The following is a 19598-nucleotide window of genomic DNA, read 5'->3' on the forward strand; positions in this document are numbered from 1 at the left end:
AGTTACCTGGGATGAAGTGGATCTATATGTGTGGAAATGGAAAAATCCTCCCGCTCTATTACAGAGTGAAAAAAGTAAATTGCTAAACAATACACTTGGTGTGACATACTTGTGTTTAGAAGTACGCACACACGCAAAAGTAATTCAATGGAGAACAGTAGCCTTTTCAACAAAAGGTGCTGGAGCAATTGGACATCCACAGGCCCAAAAAATCAACCTTGACTCGAACCTCACACCTAAAATAAAAAGCACCTCCCAATGGATCATGGACTTAGACGTAAAATATAAAGGTATAGAACTTTTAGGAAAAAATCACGAGAACATTTTCTGGATCCGCGGCTAGATAGAGTTCTTAGACTTGCCAACAAGGGCCCAATCCATAAAAAGAAAAATCGATCAACTGGGCTAACAAAGGACTGGTATCTCTAAGAGATTTAAAACTCTCAAAACCCAACAGTAAAAAATTAACTAATCCAATTGTAAGATGGACAAAAGACAAGAAGGCGAAAGCCTTCATTTCACCAAAGCGGATGCACAGAGGGTAAACAGCACACGAGGAAGTGTTCAATACCACTAGCCAGTAGAGGAACGCAAATTAAAACCACAATGAGATATCATTACCTACCCAGCAGGATGGCTAAAATTGTTTTAAAAAGTAGTGATAGCAAGCGCTTGTGAGGATGCGGAGAATCTGGACCACTCATACACTGTTGGTAAGAGTGCAAATGGTACAGCCACTGTGGAAAAACAGTTGGGCAGTTTCTTAGAAAACTGAACATGCAAATACCATATGACTTAGCAACTGCATTCCTAGATATTTGCCCCAGAGAAATGAAGGCTTATGGTCCCACAGAATCATACACGTGAATGTTTACAGCAGCTCTATTTGCAACAGTCAAAAACTGGGAAACAACCCAGATGTTGTTTAACAGGTGATAGTTAAACAAACTGTAGTATATCCACGCCATCAGCAATTAATAGGAGCAAAGTCTTGATACACACAGCTATCTGGGTAAGTCTCCAAAGAATTATGCTGAGTGAAAAAAGCCCATCCTCAAAGGTGACCTACTGCATGACTCCATTTATAGAGCATTCTGGAAATGACATCAGCGATGGCCAGGGGTTAAGGAGGGGAGGATGGGAGTCGGTGTGACTATTGAAAGGGCAACATGGGGGACCTTTGTGGTGATGGGATTTTCTGTTTCTTGACTGTATTAATGTCAATATCCAGAGTGTGATATTGGGCTATACAGAGTTTTGCAAGACGTTACCATGGGGCAGGGGGACTGGGTAAAAGGCACATAGAATCTCTGTATCATTTCTTACAATGGCATGTGAATCTACAATTATGTCAAAATAAACAGTTTAATCAACACAAGTATTACATATTTCCTTGGGAGCTATATCAGGTATGTCGAGATGTATAAAAAGGTATGCAAACATATGTCCCCCATTGATGCATAGTGAGGTGTCTGTGGCGAGGGCATTGGAATTGAAGGGATGATTATTGGAATGTGCCGTTTTATCAATAATATTTTCATTTCTCCCAAGGAGAAGAAATTCAACCTGAGTGATTAGAACAAGAAACTCATTGGCTATGAGGAATACTCTAGCACCTTGGTTGCTCAACTGATAGAATTGCTCCTGGTAGAATTTTTGAGAGCTTTCTCAGAGTTAGTCAGTCTGACCTCTAGACCTGAAGACAGTGGCTGAGTAGAACACTGGACTTGCTCTCCACCACTCTGCCACTGTGCTGGTAACCTCTGTTGACCCCTCCACATTGATCTGTGGCCCATACTGGGCCCTGGGGTACTACATCTGGGAGGCTCCTCAGCCCTCTGCTTTGTGGTTGGTTCCAGCCAATGGGAGGTGCTGGCAGGGGACTGAAGAAGAGCAAGGCTGGAGGATTTATTCGCAGCTCCCCTGGTTTCCTCCCTGCAGGGCTAAGGTCTGACAATGGCTGTGTTCTTCAATCTACAGCTACACTGTCTGCATCACCTCACCCAGGATGGCACCTGCTGTCCGTGAAGCTAGCCCCTGGGTGCATCACCAGCCCTGGTTGATTCCCTTAACCATGCCCACTTTTTCCCAGGTTAACTATTTCAGCTTTCTGCAGGTATCATTTTTTTTCCTGAGGCTTTTCATTGAAATCTTTGTAAGGTATAGTAGTGTTGTATGCTTTATAAGAAATAATACAGATAGCTCCTGTGCACTGTGTACCCAGTTTCCCCCAGTAGTTATAGTGTACAAAATAGACAGCAGTATGCTAAGAACAGTATAGGAAGTGGAGTAGCCAAAGAACTTAAATGCATGATCCATGGACGAGAGCTAAGGGAGGGGATTGCTGGAGGGAATGGGGGTGCTGGGCAGAGGTGGTCCGAGGGCGAAATTGGGACAGTTGTAATAGGAAAATCAATAAAATATATTTAAAAAATAAAACAATTATAGTACAATATCACAAGGGAGATATTGACCTGGATGCAATCCATCCATCTTATTCAGATAACCCCAGCTTTACTTGTATTCAGTGTGTGTGTGTGTATGTGTGTGTGTGTGTGTGTGTGTGTGTGTGTGTTTAGTTCTACACAATTTTATCACATGTGTAGGTTCATGTATTTACCACCACAGTCAAGACAGAACAATTCCATCAGCACAAGGAACCTTGGGATTGTCCTATTTATGACCACACCGATCTCTGTCCCTCCATCACCCACCCTGTCTCTAACCCCTTCCAATCACTAATCTATTCTCTGCTTGTAAAACTTTGTCTCTTCAAAAATGTTGTATAAATAGGGCCGTGTAGTATGTAGTAACCTTATGGGATGGGTTTTTTCACTCAGTATAATTCCCTGGATATTCACCCCAGGTTGTTGTGTGTACCCATTGTTCATTCCTGTTTCATGGTGCAGAAGCACCAGAGTTTGTTAACTCTGAGCTTTAACTTTGAGTTTGTTTAACTATTTACTTTCTGAATATCATTTCTGGATTTTGGGCTATTGCTAATAATGCCTCTATGAACACTGCATTCAGATTATCAGGTAGTCATAAGTTTTGATTTCTCTGGAATAAATGTCCAGGGGTGGAATTTCTGGGTTGACCAGCGGTTACATGTTTGGTTTTATAAGAAACTGCCAAACTGTTTTTTAGGGTGGCTGTACCCATTTTACATTTCTACCAGTAGAGTAGAGTGATCCAGTTCCTAGAGTTTTGAGTTATACACACACGAAAGTTCACCAGAGGTTCATTGTTGTTCAATTCTGGGAGCATTTTTGTAATCGAAAAGGCATCTCTCTCCAGCCAAGATGGAGGCATAGGTAGATACACTTTGCCTCCTTGCACAACCAAGAGAAGGACAACGACAAATTTAAGAACAAAAAATAACCAGAACTGCCAGAAAATTGAACTGTATGGAAGTCCAACAACCAAGGAGTTAAAGAAGGGACATTCATCCAGACCGGTAGGAGGGGCAGAGACGGGCAGCCGGGGCACGGAGGACGCGCGGCAAAGTGGTGGCCGGCCGACTGGGCGGTCCCGCATTTGCTTGCAGATAAACCGTGAGGAACAGCTGGCGAGCAAGACAGACTGTGCAATCCAGGGTTCCAGTACAGGAAAAGAAAGCCTCAAAACCTCTGGAGGTAAAATCCTGTGGGGTTGTGGCAGCAGGAAAAACACCCCGCCTCACAGGAGAGTTCATTGGAGAGGCCCATGGGGTGTTAGAATGCACACAACCCCACCCACCTGGGAATCTGCACAAAAGGGCCCAATTTGCTTGTGGGTAGAGGGGGTTGGGGGGGGTCGGATGTGACTGAAAGCTGGCAGAGAGCCGAGCAAGTGGCATTGTTCCCTCTTGGACCCCTCACGCACACACAACATCACAACACAGCGACCTGGTAGCCCCGCCCTGGCAAATACCTAAGGCTTGACCCCTCCCAACGAAACAGGCACGCTGAGATGAAGAGAATATGGCCCAAATGAAAGAACAGATCAAAACTCCAAAAATAGAATTAAGCAGTGAACAGATAGCCAACCTACCAGACGCACACTTTCAAAACACTGGTGATCTGGATGCTCTCTGAATTGGTTGAGTGTGGTTGCAAAATGGAGAAAAAGTGAAGGCTACACGGAGTGAAATAAAGAAAAATATACAGGGAACCAACAGTAAAGGGAGGGAAGCTGGGCCTCAGATCAATGATTGGGACCAGAAGGAAGGGATAAACATTCAACCAGAACAGAATGAAGAAACGAGAATTCAAAAAAGTGAGGAGAGGCTTAGGAGCCTCTGGGAGAACTTTAAAACATTCCAACATCCGAATCAAAGGGGTGCCAGGAGGAGGAGGAGAAGAAGAGCAAGAAATTGAAAACTTATTTGAACAAATAATGAAGGAGAACTTCCCCAGTCTGGCCAAGGAAACAGACTACTAGGGGATCCAGGAAGCTCAGAGGGTCCCAAAGAGCTTGGACCCAAGGAAGCACACACCAAGGCACATCATAATTCAGTTGCCCGAGGTTAAAGATAAGGAGAGAATCTTAAAAACAGCAAGAGAAAAGGAGACAGTTACCTACAAAGAAATGCCCATGAGACTATTATCAGCTTAGTCCTTCAAAGAAACCTTGCAGACAAGAAGGGGCTGGCAAGAAGTATTCAAAGTCATGAAAAGCAAGGATCTACACTCAAGACTGCTCTATCCAGCAAAGCTATCATTAGAATGGAAGGGCAGATAAAGTGCTTCCCAGATAAGGTCAAGTTAAAGGAGTTCATCATCCTGCAGAGTAGAGAAGGCAAAGCATCACTGATCATAATCCAGATAGCCTGGGATCAACACCGGAAGCCATATCAATGAGCTGCATGAGCAGCACTCATAGCCTCTCCGTGCTTCAGTTTCTGCATCTGTAAGACATCAGCCAGTGAGAAGACCTATGTCATGGTGTTGATGAGGAGAATAAAACAACCACCACAAGAGAAGGGCTTCAACTGGAGCCTAGCATATGGGCAGTGCTCAGTATATATGAGCCATAACTATTATTATCAGTGATCGAGAAAAACATGTCTGTACTTCCAGTGTTCAACAGCAAACTTACAACACTGTTTTATACAGTCATGAGCCGCGTAACAACATTTCAGTCAATAAATGACAGACTGCACACACATCAGTGGTCCTGTAAGATTATTATGGAGCTGGGAAGTTCCTATCACTGGTGATGCCATAGCCTTGTCATAGTGCAACACATTAGTCACATGTTTATGGTGACGTTGCTGGAAACAAGTCTCCCGCGCTGCCAGCTGCATGAAAGTACAGCAGATACAATTATGTGTAGTACAAAATACTTGATGAGGGTAATGAACAAGCATGTTACTAGTTTATGTATTTACCATACTTTTAATCACTATTTTAGAGAGCACTTTTCCCACATGTAAGAAATGTTTTCTGCCATAGGACCTCCGGTCAAGATGGAGGCATAGGTGGATGCATTTCCCCTCCTCCTACAACCACAAGAAGAACTACAACTAACCTCAAAACAAATAACACCCAGAACTGCCAGAAAATCAAACTGTATGGAAGTCTGACAACCAACGATTTAAGGAAGCCACATTCATCCAGACTGGTAAGAGGGCTGGAGATGTGGCATTGGGACAGAGAGGTGAGGAGACGTGGTGTGGTATGGTGAGGCAGTGGCTGCAGAATGGCTGGTCCCACGTTTTCGTGTGGTGGATGAAAATCAGGAGGGATACCTTGGGAGTAGGCGATCCCAGCCCTAGGCCAGACCACACAGCCCAGAGCTCCAGCGCTGGGAAGATAAAGCAGCATAACATCTGGCTATAAAAATCAGTGGGGGCTGGCGCAGCAGAAGAAACTGCCGGTTTCTCAGGAGAGTCTCTTTAAAGTGCCCGCATGGACTTAGAATGTAGGCAATCCCACCCACTCGGGGAATCACCACCAGGCAACAGCTGGAAGGGCACCAGTCGCATAGGGGAAATGGGTTAAGTGACTGGAAATGGGGTGAGTGCCGCCCAAACCTCCAGAAACCGGACAGCGGCGTTGTCCCCTCTCCGACCCCTCCCCCAACACAGAGCCACAAAGCAGTGAAGCGGGTTGCCCCACCCTGGCAAATACCTAAGGCTCCTCTCCATACAACTTAACAGATGCACTAAGACAGGGAGTCAAAGCAGCTCTAACTAATACACAGAAATAAACACAGGGAGGCTGCCAAATTGAGGAGACAAAAAAAATGGCCCCAATGAAGGAACAGAACAAGACGCCAGAAAAAGAAGTAAATGAAACGGAGATGGACAACCTATCAAATGCGGAGTTCAAAACCCTGGTGATCAGGATGTTCAGAGAAATCATTGAGTATGGCAGAAACATAAAGGAAGAAATGAAGTTACACTAAGTGAAATAAAGAAAAATCCACAGGCAACCAACAGTAAAGGGAAGAAAGGTGGGATCCAAATCAATGATTTGGGACATGAAGAAGAAATAAACATTTAACAAGATCAGGAAGAAGAAACAAGAATTAAAAAAAAACAAACAAAAACAAAACCAAGGACAGTATAAGACCCTGGGACAGTATAAGATCCAGAAGTGCCCATCCAAATCATAGGGGTGCCAAAAGGAAAAGAGGAAGAGCAAGAAATCAAAACCTTATTTGAAAAGATAAGGAAAGAAAAATTCCATAATTTGGCAAAGGAAATAGACACACGAGTCCAGGAAGCACAGAGAGTCCCAAGCAAGTTGGACCCAAAGAGGACCACACCAAGACACATCGTAATTAAAATGCCAAAGGTTAAAGATAAAGAGAGAATCTTAAAAGGAGCAAGAAAAAAAAGCAGAGAGTGTGTACAAAGGAGTTCCCGTAAGACTATCAGCTGATTTCTCAAAAAACAAAACAGAACAAAAAACCCAAAATCTTTGCAGACAAGAAGGACCTGGCAAGAAGTATTCAAGTGATGAAAAGCAAAGACCTGCAACCTAGATTACTCTATCCAGCAAAGCTATCATTTAGAATGGACAGGCCGATAAAGTGCTTCCCAGACAAGGTAAACTAAAGTTCATCATCACCAAGCCATTATTACAAGAAATGTTAAAGGGACTTTTTTAAGAAGAAGAGGGTCGAAACACTGAATATTAAAATGACACCAAACTCCCAACTATCAACAACGGAATGTAAAAAAAAAAAAACAAAAACAAAAACAAAGCAAACAACTAAAACAGGAACAGAATCATAGATATGGAGATCACTTGGAGGGTCATCAGTTGGGAGGGGGAAGGGAGAGAATGGGGGAAAAGGTGCAGGGATTAAGAAGCATAATCGGAAGGTACAAAATAGACAGGGGCGGGGGGGGGGTGTTAATAATAGTACAGGAAATGGAGAAGCCAAAGAACTTCTAAGCACAGCCCTAGACATGAACGAAGGCAGAGGGGATTGCTGGGGCGAAGGGGCAATGGGCAGAGAGGGCAAAGGAGGAAAAATTAGGGAAAATATAATAGCAAAATCAATCAAATATACTTAAAGATAAAGAAATGCTTGCTGCTGTACAGTATGGGGTGTTATGCCAGCAGTAGCCTCATACATCCCCTGTTTACCCTGTCTCTTGATAGCACCATTTTCTCTTGTGCTTGATTTAGTCTCATGTTGTTTTGTGCACTGAGGCCCCAAGTGTATGAAATCTACTGCTAATGCTGCTCAAAAGAGGCCACGATGAGAGGCAGAGCAGGAAATAACATTAAAAGTGATTAAGGACTATGAAGGTCAAAAATCACTGACGGCTACTGCTCGCCAGTTAGGTAGGTCCTGCTTCACCACAGACATGATCTTGAGGAATGAGAGCCAAGTGATGGGAGCTATTAAAAGATCAGCTTCACCTGGCTGGTATGGCTCAGTGGACTGAGCACTGGCCAGAGAACCAAAGTGTCGCTGGTTCTTTTCTGGTTCTTTTCCCAGTCAGGGCACGTGCCTGGGTTGCAGGCCAGGTCCCCGGTATGGGGCGCACGAGAGACAACCACACACTGATGTTTCTCTCCCTCTCTCCCTCCCTTCCCCTCTCTCTAAAAATAAATAAGTAAAACCTGTTTTAAAAAATCAGCTTCATTGATGGCATTGAGGCTAACAGAAATTCGAGAAGGGCCTATGTCAGACATGGAGAAATTGCAAATGACCTGGATTGAAGGCAAGGCAGAGAGGTGTACGTATCCCTCTTGGCACCACGGGGGTCACAGCCAAAGCAAAAACTTTGCGATGCTGAAAGAAAAGACCCGACCTGACTATGATCTTGAATTTACTGCTATCTCTAGGTGACTTGAACTAGTCAAGAACCGCTATGCATTACATACTGTGAATGGAGTGGTGAGTCTGCAGATGTGAAAGCAGCTGAAGAATTTTTGGAAAGTCTAGATAAGCTGATTGGAGGAAAATTACTTGCCAGAGCAAATATGCCATATGGATGAAACCTCTGTATGCAGGAAATGGATGCCTGAAAGGACCTGCACCTACAAGGAGGCCAGGGCAGTGCCAGGTTTCAAGCCTCTTAAGGACAAGAGAACAGTCGTTCTTGGGGGCAATGCTGCAGGCTACAAACGGGAACCCTCTGTGATCTGGCACAGTGAGAACCCCAGGACCTTCAAGCATATCGATAAACACACACAGCCAGGGTACAACAGGAGCAATAAAAAGTCATGGATGACCCAGCTCCTCTTCTAAGATGCCCTGCTGAATTGCTATGCAGGTGGAGTGCGGAAGTATGTTTGGAGAATAACATACCTTTCAAGATTTTGCTTATTGTTAATAATGCTCCCAGACATCCTCCTTTTATTGGTGATCTTCATCCCAATATCAAGTAGCGTTTCTCTCTCCAAACACCACCTCTTTGGTCCAAACAACAGGTCAAGGCTTATAGCAGCTCTTGAGGTGTACTGCCTGAGGAGGACCTTTGCCCAGGCCACTGCTGCAACGGAGGAAGACACCGATGCCACACCTATGACTGTTTCAAGAACTTGGCTTGCGCTTGCGGTGATGTCAGCATGGGCTGTTCGACGGGCATCTGGAAGAAGACTCTCAAGAGGTTCATCCATGACTTGCAAGGACTTGTCAAGGATGAAACGGTTGTACCACAACCTCATCCTGAAGGCTGAGATTAGATCGCAAACAACTTCCAGTCAAGATGGCAGCATAGGCGAACATGGCTCGCCTCTTCGCACTTAGTTGTAATCAAAGTTACAACTAAGATATAGAACAACCATCACTCAGAATCACCAGAAATCAAGGTGAATGGAAGCCTGGCAGCTACCGAATTAAAGAAACCACATCCATCCAGACTAGCAGGAGGGGCGCAGACGTGGAACGGGCTGGCCCCTCACCCACGTGGGGTGGATAAAAATTTGGGAGGGATACCTTGGTAGTGAGGAGTCCCAGCCCCTCACCAGACCCCCAACGCAGGGTTCCAGTGCCAGGAAGATAAGTCCCCTCTACTTCTGGCTGCAAAAACCAGCAGGGATTGAAGTTGGTGGAAGAATATTCTGGAGCCCCAAGCAGTTCTTCTTAAAGAACCCACACATGGACTTACCTCCTGAGACTCACTCCCTCTGAGCTCCTGCACTGAGGTAGCAGCTTGAAAGATGCCAGTGGCACACAGGGAAGAACTGAAGTGTCTGGCATCAAGGCGGGCAGAGGCTGTGGTCCCTTTTCTAAGCCCTGCCCCAACAGAGCCGGCAAGCTGCTGTCATGTCTGAGACTCCATCAACCTGGCTAACACTGTTTGACCTGCCTTGGAGATCCCCAGAGACTCCGCCCCACGCCATTTACGGGCCCACCAAAGCTGCTTTTCCATAGGAATGGCTGGTCTTGGCTTATGTGTCACAACTTCCTAAATCCTCTCAAAGGAGCCACAGCTGGCCTCAGTGAGCCGCAAGCCCGGCACTAGCAGCAGCCAGCCTAGACTCACAGTTTGGCTTCGCCTGGGAATCTCCAAGCACAGCTCAAGTAGCAGCCATCTCAGAATGCTTTATAGCTCGCGCAGGGTGGCTCTGGACAAAACACAGGTGGGGGCTGACCTTGGCCTGCACCACCCGGGAAACCCCAGGGCCAGTGCACCCAGTGGACAGCTACAGTACCACCACCTCGCCCCCGCACAGTTGATCCTCCATGGAGGGCGGAGGTTGGTGGTCCGTGGTCACAGCCAATCCTTGCACATGACTGGCTGTGAATCCCTCCCATTGACCTGCTCAACTACAAGAGGAGGGTGTACTCAGCCCACACAAAGGGCGCACCTTGAGTGCTCGGCTTGGGTGCCACTGGATCCTATAGGACACTTACCATATTAGGCCACACTACCCAACACATGGAGCCAAACAGCTCTACCTAATACATAGAAACAAACACAGGGAGGCTGCCAAAATGAGGAGACAAAGACACATAGCCCAAATGAAAGAACAGATCAAAACTCCAGAAAAAAAGCTAAACAAAATGGAGATAAGCAATCTATCAGATGCAGAGTTCAAAACACTGCTTATAAGGATGCTCAAGGAACTTAGCGAGGACCTCAACAGCATAGAAAAGATGCAGTCAGAAACAAAGGATACAGTAATTGAAATAAAGAACAATTTACAGGAAAACAGCAGTAGAGTGGATGAAGCCAAGAATCAAATCAATGGTTTGGAACATAAGAAAGGAAAACACAACCAATCAGAACAACGAGGAGAAAAAGGAATCCAAAAGAGTGAGGATAGTGTAAGCAGCCTCTGGGACAACTTGAAAAGTCCAACATTCACATCATAGGGGTACCAGGAGGAGAAGAGAAAGAGCAAGAAATTGGAAATCTACTTGAAAAGATAATGAAATAAAAATTCCTTAATATGGTAAAGGTAACAGACATCCAATCCAGGAAGCACAGAGAGCCCCAAACAAAATGGACGCAAAGAGGCCCCGCCAAAACATATCATAATTAAAATGCCAAAGATATAAGACAAAAAGAATCTTAGAAGCAGCAAGAAAAAATAAGTTAGTTACCTACAGGAGAATTCCCATAAGACTATCATCTGATTTCTCAGAAAAAAAGACTTCACAGGCTAGAGGAGATTGGCCAAAAAATAGTCAGAGTCATGAAAAGCAGAGACCTACAGCCACGATTGCTCTACCCAGCAAAGCTATCATTTAGAATCAAAGGGCAGATAAAGAGCTTCTCATACGGGGAAAAAAACTAAAGGGGTTCATCATCACCAGACCATTTTGATATGAAATGTTAAAGGGACTTATTTAAGATACAGAAGATCAAAACGATGAACAGTAGAATGCCAATAAATACATATCTATCAATGATTGAATCTAAGAAAGCAAACTAAGCAAACAAGAAGAACAGAGACAGCGTCATGGATACAGAGAGAGTTTTGATGGTTGCCAGATGGCATGGGGGCATAGGGGAATGTGTGAAGAGGTGAGGGATTAAGAAGTACAAATAGGTAGGTACAGAAGCACCGTGGGGATGTAAAGTACAGCATAGGAAATGGAGTAGCCAACGAACTTACACACATGACCCATGGACATGAACAAGGGTGGGGGGTTGCCTGAGGGAGTGGGGGTGCTGGGTGGGGGGGGGAAGGGGGGAAAATCAGGACAACTCTAATAGCATAATCAATGACATGTAATTTTTCTTTAAAAAACAGCAACCAACCTTAACGTGCATGTGAGTGGGGATGATGTCCTGATTACTAAGGAGATGTTGGAATGGAACAGGAACTCATGGCTGAAGAAGAGGCAAGAGAAAGGGAGACTGTAGGAAAAGGGGGGAAAAAGATGAACCCCAAGAAATTCACAGTGAAGGATTTAGCAGAAGCTTTTGCAGACCTCAACAAGCTCCTTAAAAAGTTTCAAAACGTGGGCCCCCACACCAAAAGGTTTTCATTAATAGAGAGGAATGTTCATGGTGCATTATCGATTACAAGGAAATCTATGATGAAGAAAAACAAGCCAAGCAAAGCCCCAGGGATATATTTATGACCAGGCTCACACTTCCTCAAGAAGAGCCTCCGACAGGTCCTTCAGAGGTTATTCCAGAAGAAAGCGTTGTCATCTTAGGACGTGACAGCTCCATGGGCATTACTGTCCTTGAAGGCCCTCCGGAGGCACCGAGGTGCGGAGGTGGGGAAAAGTGATATTGATGATCCTGACTCTATGTTAGGCCTGGGGTAGTGTGTGTTTGTGCCTTCCCTTTCAGCAAAAAAAAAAAAAAAAAAAAAAAAAAAAAAAAAAAAAAAAAGTGTAAAAAGGAAAAAAGTAAATAAATAGAAAAAGTTTATGGAATTAGGATATAAAGGAATATTTTTCTACAGCTAAACAATATTTGTTTGAAGCTAAGAGTTGTTACTAAAGAGCAGAAAAGTTAAAATTTTTTAAAGTTTATAAAGCAAATGTTACAGAAAGCTAAGAGTAATGTATGATTTCAGAAAGAAAAATATTCCTAATCAGCTCAGTGTAGCCTCAGTGTGCAGTGTGCGTAAGTGTGTGGTGGTGAGCGGTTCTGTCCTAGGCCTTCACACTCACCCACTGCTCGCTCACTGATTCTCCCAGAGCAACTTGCGGTCCCGCAAGTTCCGTTCGTGGTAAGTGTCCTATACAAGTGTAACATTTTTAGATTCTTCTCGTATCATATTTTTTACTGCACATTCTATGTTTAGAAAACAGAAACCATTGTAGCCACTGTATCACAGCTGGTACAGTATTCAACATAGTAACATGCTATACACTTTGTGGCCTGGGAGCCACTGGCTATACCATACAGCCTAGGTGTTGCCGGGCTGTCCCGGCCGCGTTTGTGTAAGTGCACTCAGTGACGCTCACAGACAGCGGATCGCCTAAGGACGAGTTTCTCAGATGTGTCCGAAAAAGCAGGTCCAGATGAGGGAAAACCAGAGAGAAGAGAAGGGAGAACACTCAAGCAAAGAAAGCAAGATAAAAAACGGAAAAAGACAGACATAATAAAAGAGACAGCCCTGGAAAGCTCCAGTATGGACTCCCCAGGCAAACGGTTGCGCGGATACCTCTGTCAATTCCGTACCTTCCGAGAGAAGGAAATGGTGTGTTTTCAGTTTTTTCCTACAGTGCAAAAGAAAGACCAGCAAGGGAGAAAAGACAAACACCTGTCCAGAAAACAGAAACAAGCAGTTGCCTAAGTCCAGAGGGCTGGGGCAGAGCCACGGCTGGCACCGTGGGGCAGGCGGGCAAAGTCCTCCCGCCGAGGCCAGCATCCCACTGGGCCAGCGGCCAGCGCTGATGTTCCGAAAACTTAACCCGACCGGGGAAGCCCAGGCGCTCACCATTTCTCGGCCGGGCACATAAAAGCCGCCATGGAGGGGGCAGGCACCGCTGGCGAAGGTGGACACCAGTGTGGACACCTCGCAGGGGACAGTACAAGGCAGACCCCGCTCAGGCACGAGGCACGGCAGGCGCACGGCAGGTGCAGGTGAGGCGGGAGGGGCGGCGGCTCAGGGTGGCAGGGGTCTCGGGGCCCGCCGCGTCTCTCCCGTGCGGGTGCTGAGCGCCAGCGATCTGAGGTCGGTCCCTCTGCCCGTCTCACCAGAGGCAGGGGCTGGACTCGGGGCGTTCCCCTCGGCCTCCCTGACGTCCCTCGCTTTTTGCAGGAGCAGAGATGAGGCCAAGCGGCGCCGCCGCGGCGTCCTTGGGGCTGTGGGTCTTGGTGACGGCGAGCGTGGCGGCGGACCCCGGCGCGGCTGAGCCCCGGCGCTGCCACCTCTCGCACTACCGCTGGCTGGAGCCCAGGGCTCTGGCGGCGGTCAAGGCGCTGAGGGACCACTACGTGAGTGATGCCCAGACCCCCATCCTGGGAGACGCTGGGCCTGCCGGGGCCGGGGATGCGGGTCCCTGCCCCGAGAGACCCGAGCATCCTGCCGGCCGGCAGGTGCATCTCAGAGCCGAAGGTCCGGAATCCTGACCACGAGACCGTGCCGGCTGCGGGCACCTCAAGCTCAGGGGGTGCCTTCATGCCAGTCTCAAAAGGGCGCCCCCCTCGGCTGCTTCGCATCACCTCGGAGTGTAGCGCTTCGCCGCGGGGCGGGGGGCGTGCATTTCAGGCCGTGCTCACGCCCTCCGAGAGCTCCGCGGCTCGGCGCACGGTACGCAAGACCGCGTCTGCCAGTCCCGGTCCACGTCCAGGAATCCCCGACGGCCCAGCGCTTGTTGCGGGGGCGGGGGGGAGGTGGAGGGGCGGCGCGGGGGGCCTGGCGAAGACGCCCACCTGACCCCTCCCTCGTCTCCCCCACGCCCCCAGGAGGAAGAGACCCTGAGCTGGAGGCCACGCAACTGCCCCTTCCGCCCAAGGAGGGATCCCGCGCGGCCCTTGGTGAGGTGTACGGGTTGCAGGGCGGGTGGCGGGGCCGGGGCCGCGGCCGTCTCTCACTCCACCGCGTCCCTGCAGTCCTGCGCCAGACTCCGCCGGGTGGCCCGGGACCTCTCGGACGCCCAGGCCGTGTTGAGCAGCCTGCCCAGCCCCGAGCTGTTTCCCGGCGTCGCCCGGACCCTGGACCTGCTGGCGGCCGCGCGGAGGGACGTGGTGGCCTGCGTGAGTGTCCCCGCGCCCGGCCCCGCCGCTAGGACGCCGGTTTCGCGACTCGTTCCCCTGAGCCCCAAACCCGTCCGGGCACGAGTCACGTCCTCTGGGCGTCCCCAGATTTGCCCTTGGTCTGGGTCTGGGAGGCTCGCAGGTGGAGTCGGTAGGAGACTCGGTCCTTCGACTCCTTCGTTTACATCCGGCCCCCCACGCCCCCCTCCTTCAGCTCGAGCTGGTGCGGCCGAGTTCCTCGAGGAAGTCCCTCCGGCCCCCCAGGAGGCGCCCCAAAGCACGGAGAGCTGTGCGTGGAGACAGCAGCTAAGCTGGTGGCGTCGGGGGGCGGGGGCGGGGGCGGGGCGGGGTGGAGGGGCGGCGCGGGCCGAGCAGGGTCCGTGTGTGGAGGGGCTCTGTCCCCAGCCGAGGGATGGTTTGAGAACGGATGGAGGAGAGCTTTTCAGGAGGAAATTCCTGCCTCAGTCCCGCTTCGCCTCCTTCCCGGGTGCCAGGACTCGCCTCGATGCCACGAAGCCAGCGTCATCTTCAACCTTCTCCGCCTGCTCACGTGGGACCTGAGGCTGGTGGCGCACTCGGGACCTTGTCTCTGACCCCGGGACGCCTCCAGGGGGACCCGCGGCTCTGCAGGCGGATGGCTGCGAGCTCCGCTGTGCTGCCCTTTCCTGGAGGCCGGCCTCCCGCCGGGGGCCGCTGCAGCGCAGGGGACTCCTCCGCCGTCGCCCAGACCCAGACCGCCATCACTTGGGCTGGGTGGACGAGGAGGGGCGGGTGCTTTTCCAAGGACCAGAACGTGTCTCGCCTGGAAGCCAGGACGTTTCGATCAGAAGCCTTCCCCTAAGATCTTCCAGGGGTCGCGTCTGTCACCAAGAGACTTGAGTCCGCGATGCCTATGGGTCTCCGGCGCCCGGAGCCGCGGGCCAGTTTCTACTGCTCTGCCTACCGGAAGCCCAGAGCCCCGTCTCCCATGACGGGTCCCGCGCCCGGATCTGAGCCTTCGGTATCCGCTTTGAGATTCTATGAATCTGTGACTCGGATCTCCCCACTGGGGAGGCCTCATCCAATAAGGGACTTGGCGGTGAAAGGGCCCGAAGTCCTTAGGTTACTGCTGCATCTCGGATTCTGTTACCCACGTGACTTGTGTATTTGTGCAATCCCCATGCAATTTGCTATTCCGTCTTGCGGTAGCAATTTACTGCTATTATTAAATATTCTTGTATTTTCATTGGTTGTTCCCCTGTGATCATTCTGAGGGGCACTCTTCAGTCAAAACTGCTGAGCCAGGGAAATCAGGTGACATGAGTTTCAATTCTGACCCTGCCACTCAACTGCGCTCTCACGGGGCCAACTACTTCTCTCTGAGCCTCAGTTTCCTCCTCCATACAAGGCGTTCTTATCCCTTTCTTGCAAATGAGGGGCGTACATTGAAACAGCGTTTCTCAAGCTTCCAGCTGAGGCCACGGGGTGGTCTTAATAAACGGTCTCTGCCAAATAAGCAGGCGCGGAAATGCACAGGCAATTGCACTTGTTCTGTGCCCAAGCCTGCGGGCTGGCGATCTTTGCTGCTAACTGCAGGCCTCTTTGCCAAGGTCACACAGCTGTGAGGGTCAGGGCCCGGTTGGCACCGCAGGCCCTTTGGCTCCATAGCCTGTGCCCTTAATCACCTCAGTGACCTTCGCTCTACGAAAAACAAAGTAGGAAGTCTAGGGGTTTTGAGACCCTTTGTCGTCTTTCAGAGTTTTGTTGATGCAATGTCTCCTCCCCTGGGTGAAGGCCCCTGCAATGGACGCAAGCTGACCAATGCACTGGAAGGTGACCTGGGCTCCCCCCCTATTCTCGTCTTTGAACACTTCTGTGTATCAGGCTCCATTTTTCCAACTAAGGATTCTGTCCACTCTCTCCCTGTAATTTTGAATAACGGAAAAAGGGTTTGGGGTGCGAGCCGGTTGCCAAAGAGCACTGGGCACCTCTGTGCTACAATTTCCCTTTCATGGTGTTCAGGAGCTCTAGCTGCACAGTAACTGGAGAGTGTCGTGGTTACTGTCGGGGTGTCAGGAAAAAAGACTTAGTTAAAATCCCGCCCTCACCACTTGTTTCTTTTGGGACCTCGGGCAGGTCTCCTGACATCTCTGATTCCCTGCGTTTTACTCAGTATTTACTTGGTTTTATGTATTTTTAAGATCGTTTCAAGATACTTTATATCTAGAACAGGCCACAGCACTAAGCCTCTGTCCCTTCTGCCACCGTTACTCCATATACAGAAAGTGTAGGGAATGTTCAGTATATCCTTGGTGTTACTGTGGGTTCAATACTGCAGGTGGCAAAGCCTTTGTGAAGGGGAAATAGAAAGCACTCGACAGAACGGGGCATCCCTGGTTCCCTTTTGCCTGAACAGCTCGCCCCTCAGATCTTCACGAGCCCCCTCCCTCACGTCTTTCAGTCTCTGTTCGAGTGGGGTCTTTCAGCGCCTCGTTCAGTGCAACACCCTCTTACACTCTGCGCTCACCCACCTGGAGTTCTGTCATTTTCCGTCCCCCGAGGTGATGCACGCCGTGGGCTCAACCCCTCCCCGCTACTCTCTGTCACTCCTCTCTGGTAAAAGGTCCTCGAAGGATTGATTTATAGGCTCTTTATCCAATGCCCTATATCGGGCACCTTGAGCCGTGCCCGGCACAAAGTGGGGGCTGAAGAGTACTTGGTGCGTGAATGAAGGCCTTTGTCACAAACTGAGCCGGCTCCCAAAAGCCCGTGGCCACGCCCCAACTCACTAGCAGAGCCTCCCACTCCTGGGCCCCTCGGTGCCTGGACAGTTAAAGATGTTAGTGAGGTTCCCCTCCTCCCCGTTCTTTGCCTCCCAGTAGGGGGTGTGGAAGGGAGGGAAGAGCTGGTCTCCCCTCTGAAACTGGGGCGGCTCCCCCTTTCTGACTCCCTTACACCCCCGAGCAGCCTTCTCCCTTTCTCTTCTCCCTTGTCTGGAGTAACCTCTCTCTCGAAAGTGCCAGGTTCTTCCTGGCCACACCCTGGAGGCGCCTTTCCCCTCCTCTCCCAGTATCGCGGTAGCCTTCAGAAAGGCAAGTCTTTGTGTCCCCTCCCTGTCAGGACGCTGTGACCCGTCTTTGCGGGGCTGGGGCCGCCGCTGTGAGACTCATCTTAGGAACTCACCACCTTCCTGTAGGTGAACCCGAACCTGTGTCAGTTTCTCTTTCGCTCCTGCTACTCACCTGGCTCAAGGCCCCGCCCTGCGCGGGCTTCCCCAGCCTGGGGCCTCCCCTAGTGGCAGGTGCGTTTTCACTTTTCCTACATCAGCTGGGGTTGCCCGTGTGTCCAGGCTAAAAGCTGTACCATGGATGGAGCTCAGGCAGGCGCTCCACCGCAGCAGAGCTGGAAGTTCAGAGGCACAGACAGAGCAGCGGGCTGAGGCCCAGAAGAGGAGGCTGAGGTCACCGACACACAGCAAGGCTGAGGGAGAGACCCTGGCGACAGCCTCTCAGCGGACATTTGGATCCCCCTTCAGACAGAGACCAGAGGCCAGAGACGAGGATGAAGCTGGGTGAGCCCCCACATCAGTGCCCACGCCCCCCCCCCCCCCCAGCCCCCCCCCCCGCAGCCCCTGACGCTGTCGGGGCCCTCTCGGTCTCTCCTTCCGGAACACAGACTCGGCTGTGGGTTGCATGCTGGTGCTGATGCTGATGACCACGGCGCTGACCAGGACGGGAGCGGCTCCTGCCCCCACGCCCCTCAGTGCCCTCCCGGGTGCGAGGGGCTGCGCCATGGCCCCGTTCACGTCGCTGTCCCCACAAGACATGAAGGCCTTCAGGAGGGCCAAGGACGCGTTGGTGAGCCTCCCCACTGCCCCACCTGCTGTGGGCTCACCGCCGCCCTGCCTCTGTGGGCTACCACGCTCCATTTGGCTCGGGGCGGGCCGGTGCCGCCCCTTCCCTGGGCGAGCCTCCACTTTTGCAGAGTGGGCAGACTCCTGCTCTTGCTGCGCTGGGCTGACTCGTGTTCTTCCGCGGTGGAGATGCCTCCACCATCCTTCTGGAAGTTAACCGCCCTCCGTCCCGTCGTCAGTCTGCCTGTCCCACGGCAGGGGTCTAACCTCAGCCCTGCAGCCGTGGGCTGACCTGTGTCTTTGCTCTCCAGGAGGAGTCGCTCTTGCTGAAGAACCGCAGCTGCCGCTCCCGCCCATTCCCCAGGACCCGGGACCTGAGGCAGCTGCAGGTGAGTTGGGAGAGTCAGGCCGAGCCCCGCCCTCCCCAGAGGGCTCTGCTCCTCTGGCTCCTTGGGTCTTCACCTCTTCCTCCCACGTGTCCCCATCTCCTTGCCCTCCTGCCCAGCCGCCCCCCAACCTCTTCTTCTCACATACCCACATTGGCTTTCTCACCTCCCCTGCCCTGACCTTTTACCTGTACTGTTGCTTCCTCCGTCCTCCTCACCTGTTCCTCCCTCACGTGCAGCCCGCACCTGTCTGTCTCCCGTCCTCAGGTGTGGGAGCGCCCCGTGGCCTTGGAGGCTGAGCTGGCCCTGACCCTGAAGGCCCTGGGGCCCATGGCTAACTCGACGCTGGGGGACATCCTGGACCAGCCCCTTCACACGCTGCGCCACATCCACGCCAAGCTTCAGGCCTGCGTGAGTGCTCTGGGCTCCCAGGCCGTGTCTGCGGGCGCGGACCCCCTGTGTGTCCCCCTCTGTCCCCCTCTGTCCCAGGCCCTGCCTCACACACCGCCCTCCTCTGCCCGCAGGCCCCAGCTCAGGCCCCAGCAGGCCCCCGGCCCCGGGGCCTCCTCCGCCACTGGCTGCGCCGCCTCCAGGAGGCTCCGGAGAAGGTGAGTGACCAGGGAGTGACCAGCGTCTGGGGTCAGCTGGGAGCCCGCATGGCGGGCAGCCACCGACCTGTCCCGCCTTCCCCCCAGGAGTCCGCTGGCTGCCTCGAAGCCTCTGTCACATTCAACCTCTTCCGCCTCCTCACCCGTGACCTGCGATGTGTCTCCAGGGGAGACCTGTGTGTCTGAGCCCGACGCCCACCCGCAAC

The 19598-nt window shown here is 50.8% G+C and overlaps 2 protein-coding genes across 2 annotated transcripts; both read left to right on the plus strand.

The window, feature by feature from the left end:
- The first annotated feature begins 13334 nt into the window (after positions 1 to 13334).
- LOC129076667 (interferon lambda-4-like) lies at positions 13335 to 15159 on the plus strand. The gene is made up of 6 exons (XM_054580818.1): positions 13335 to 13362; positions 13629 to 13804; positions 14276 to 14347; positions 14423 to 14566; positions 14781 to 14855; positions 15061 to 15159. The coding sequence occupies exons 1-6, from the start codon at positions 13335 to 13337 to the stop codon at positions 15157 to 15159; spliced, it is 594 nt and encodes a 197-aa protein (XP_054436793.1).
- Positions 15160 to 18106: 2947 nt separating this feature from the next.
- LOC129076702 (interferon lambda-3-like) lies at positions 18107 to 19598 on the plus strand. Its single transcript, XM_054580856.1, has 6 exons — positions 18107 to 18116; positions 18221 to 18402; positions 18710 to 18787; positions 19052 to 19195; positions 19309 to 19392; positions 19480 to 19598. The coding sequence occupies exons 1-6, from the start codon at positions 18107 to 18109 to the stop codon at positions 19576 to 19578; spliced, it is 597 nt and encodes a 198-aa protein (XP_054436831.1). The 3' UTR covers positions 19579 to 19598.

This window comes from Pteronotus mesoamericanus, unplaced genomic scaffold (genome assembly GCF_021234165.1).
Source record: "Pteronotus mesoamericanus isolate MK-2021 breed Mesoamerican mustached bat unplaced genomic scaffold, CSHL_Meso_final contig_639, whole genome shotgun sequence".
NCBI classification, from domain to species: Eukaryota; Metazoa; Chordata; class Mammalia; order Chiroptera; family Mormoopidae; genus Pteronotus; species Pteronotus mesoamericanus.

Bases quoted from the DNA above. Each gene is read 5' to 3' on its own strand.
- LOC129076667 (XM_054580818.1), top strand. From the start codon at position 13,335: ATGGAGGGGGCAGGCACCGCTGGCGAAG. The intron at 13,363-13,628 runs GTGGACACCAGT...CGCTTTTTGCAG, and splicing joins GGCAGGCACCGCTGGCGAAG to GAGCAGAGATGAGGCCAAGC. The intron at 14,348-14,422 runs GTGAGGTGTACG...GCGTCCCTGCAG, and splicing joins GGGATCCCGCGCGGCCCTTG to TCCTGCGCCAGACTCCGCCG.
- LOC129076702 (XM_054580856.1), top strand. The intron at 18,788-19,051 runs GTGAGTTGGGAG...TCCCGTCCTCAG, and splicing joins GGGACCTGAGGCAGCTGCAG to GTGTGGGAGCGCCCCGTGGC. The intron at 19,393-19,479 runs GTGAGTGACCAG...CCTTCCCCCCAG, and splicing joins TCCAGGAGGCTCCGGAGAAG to GAGTCCGCTGGCTGCCTCGA.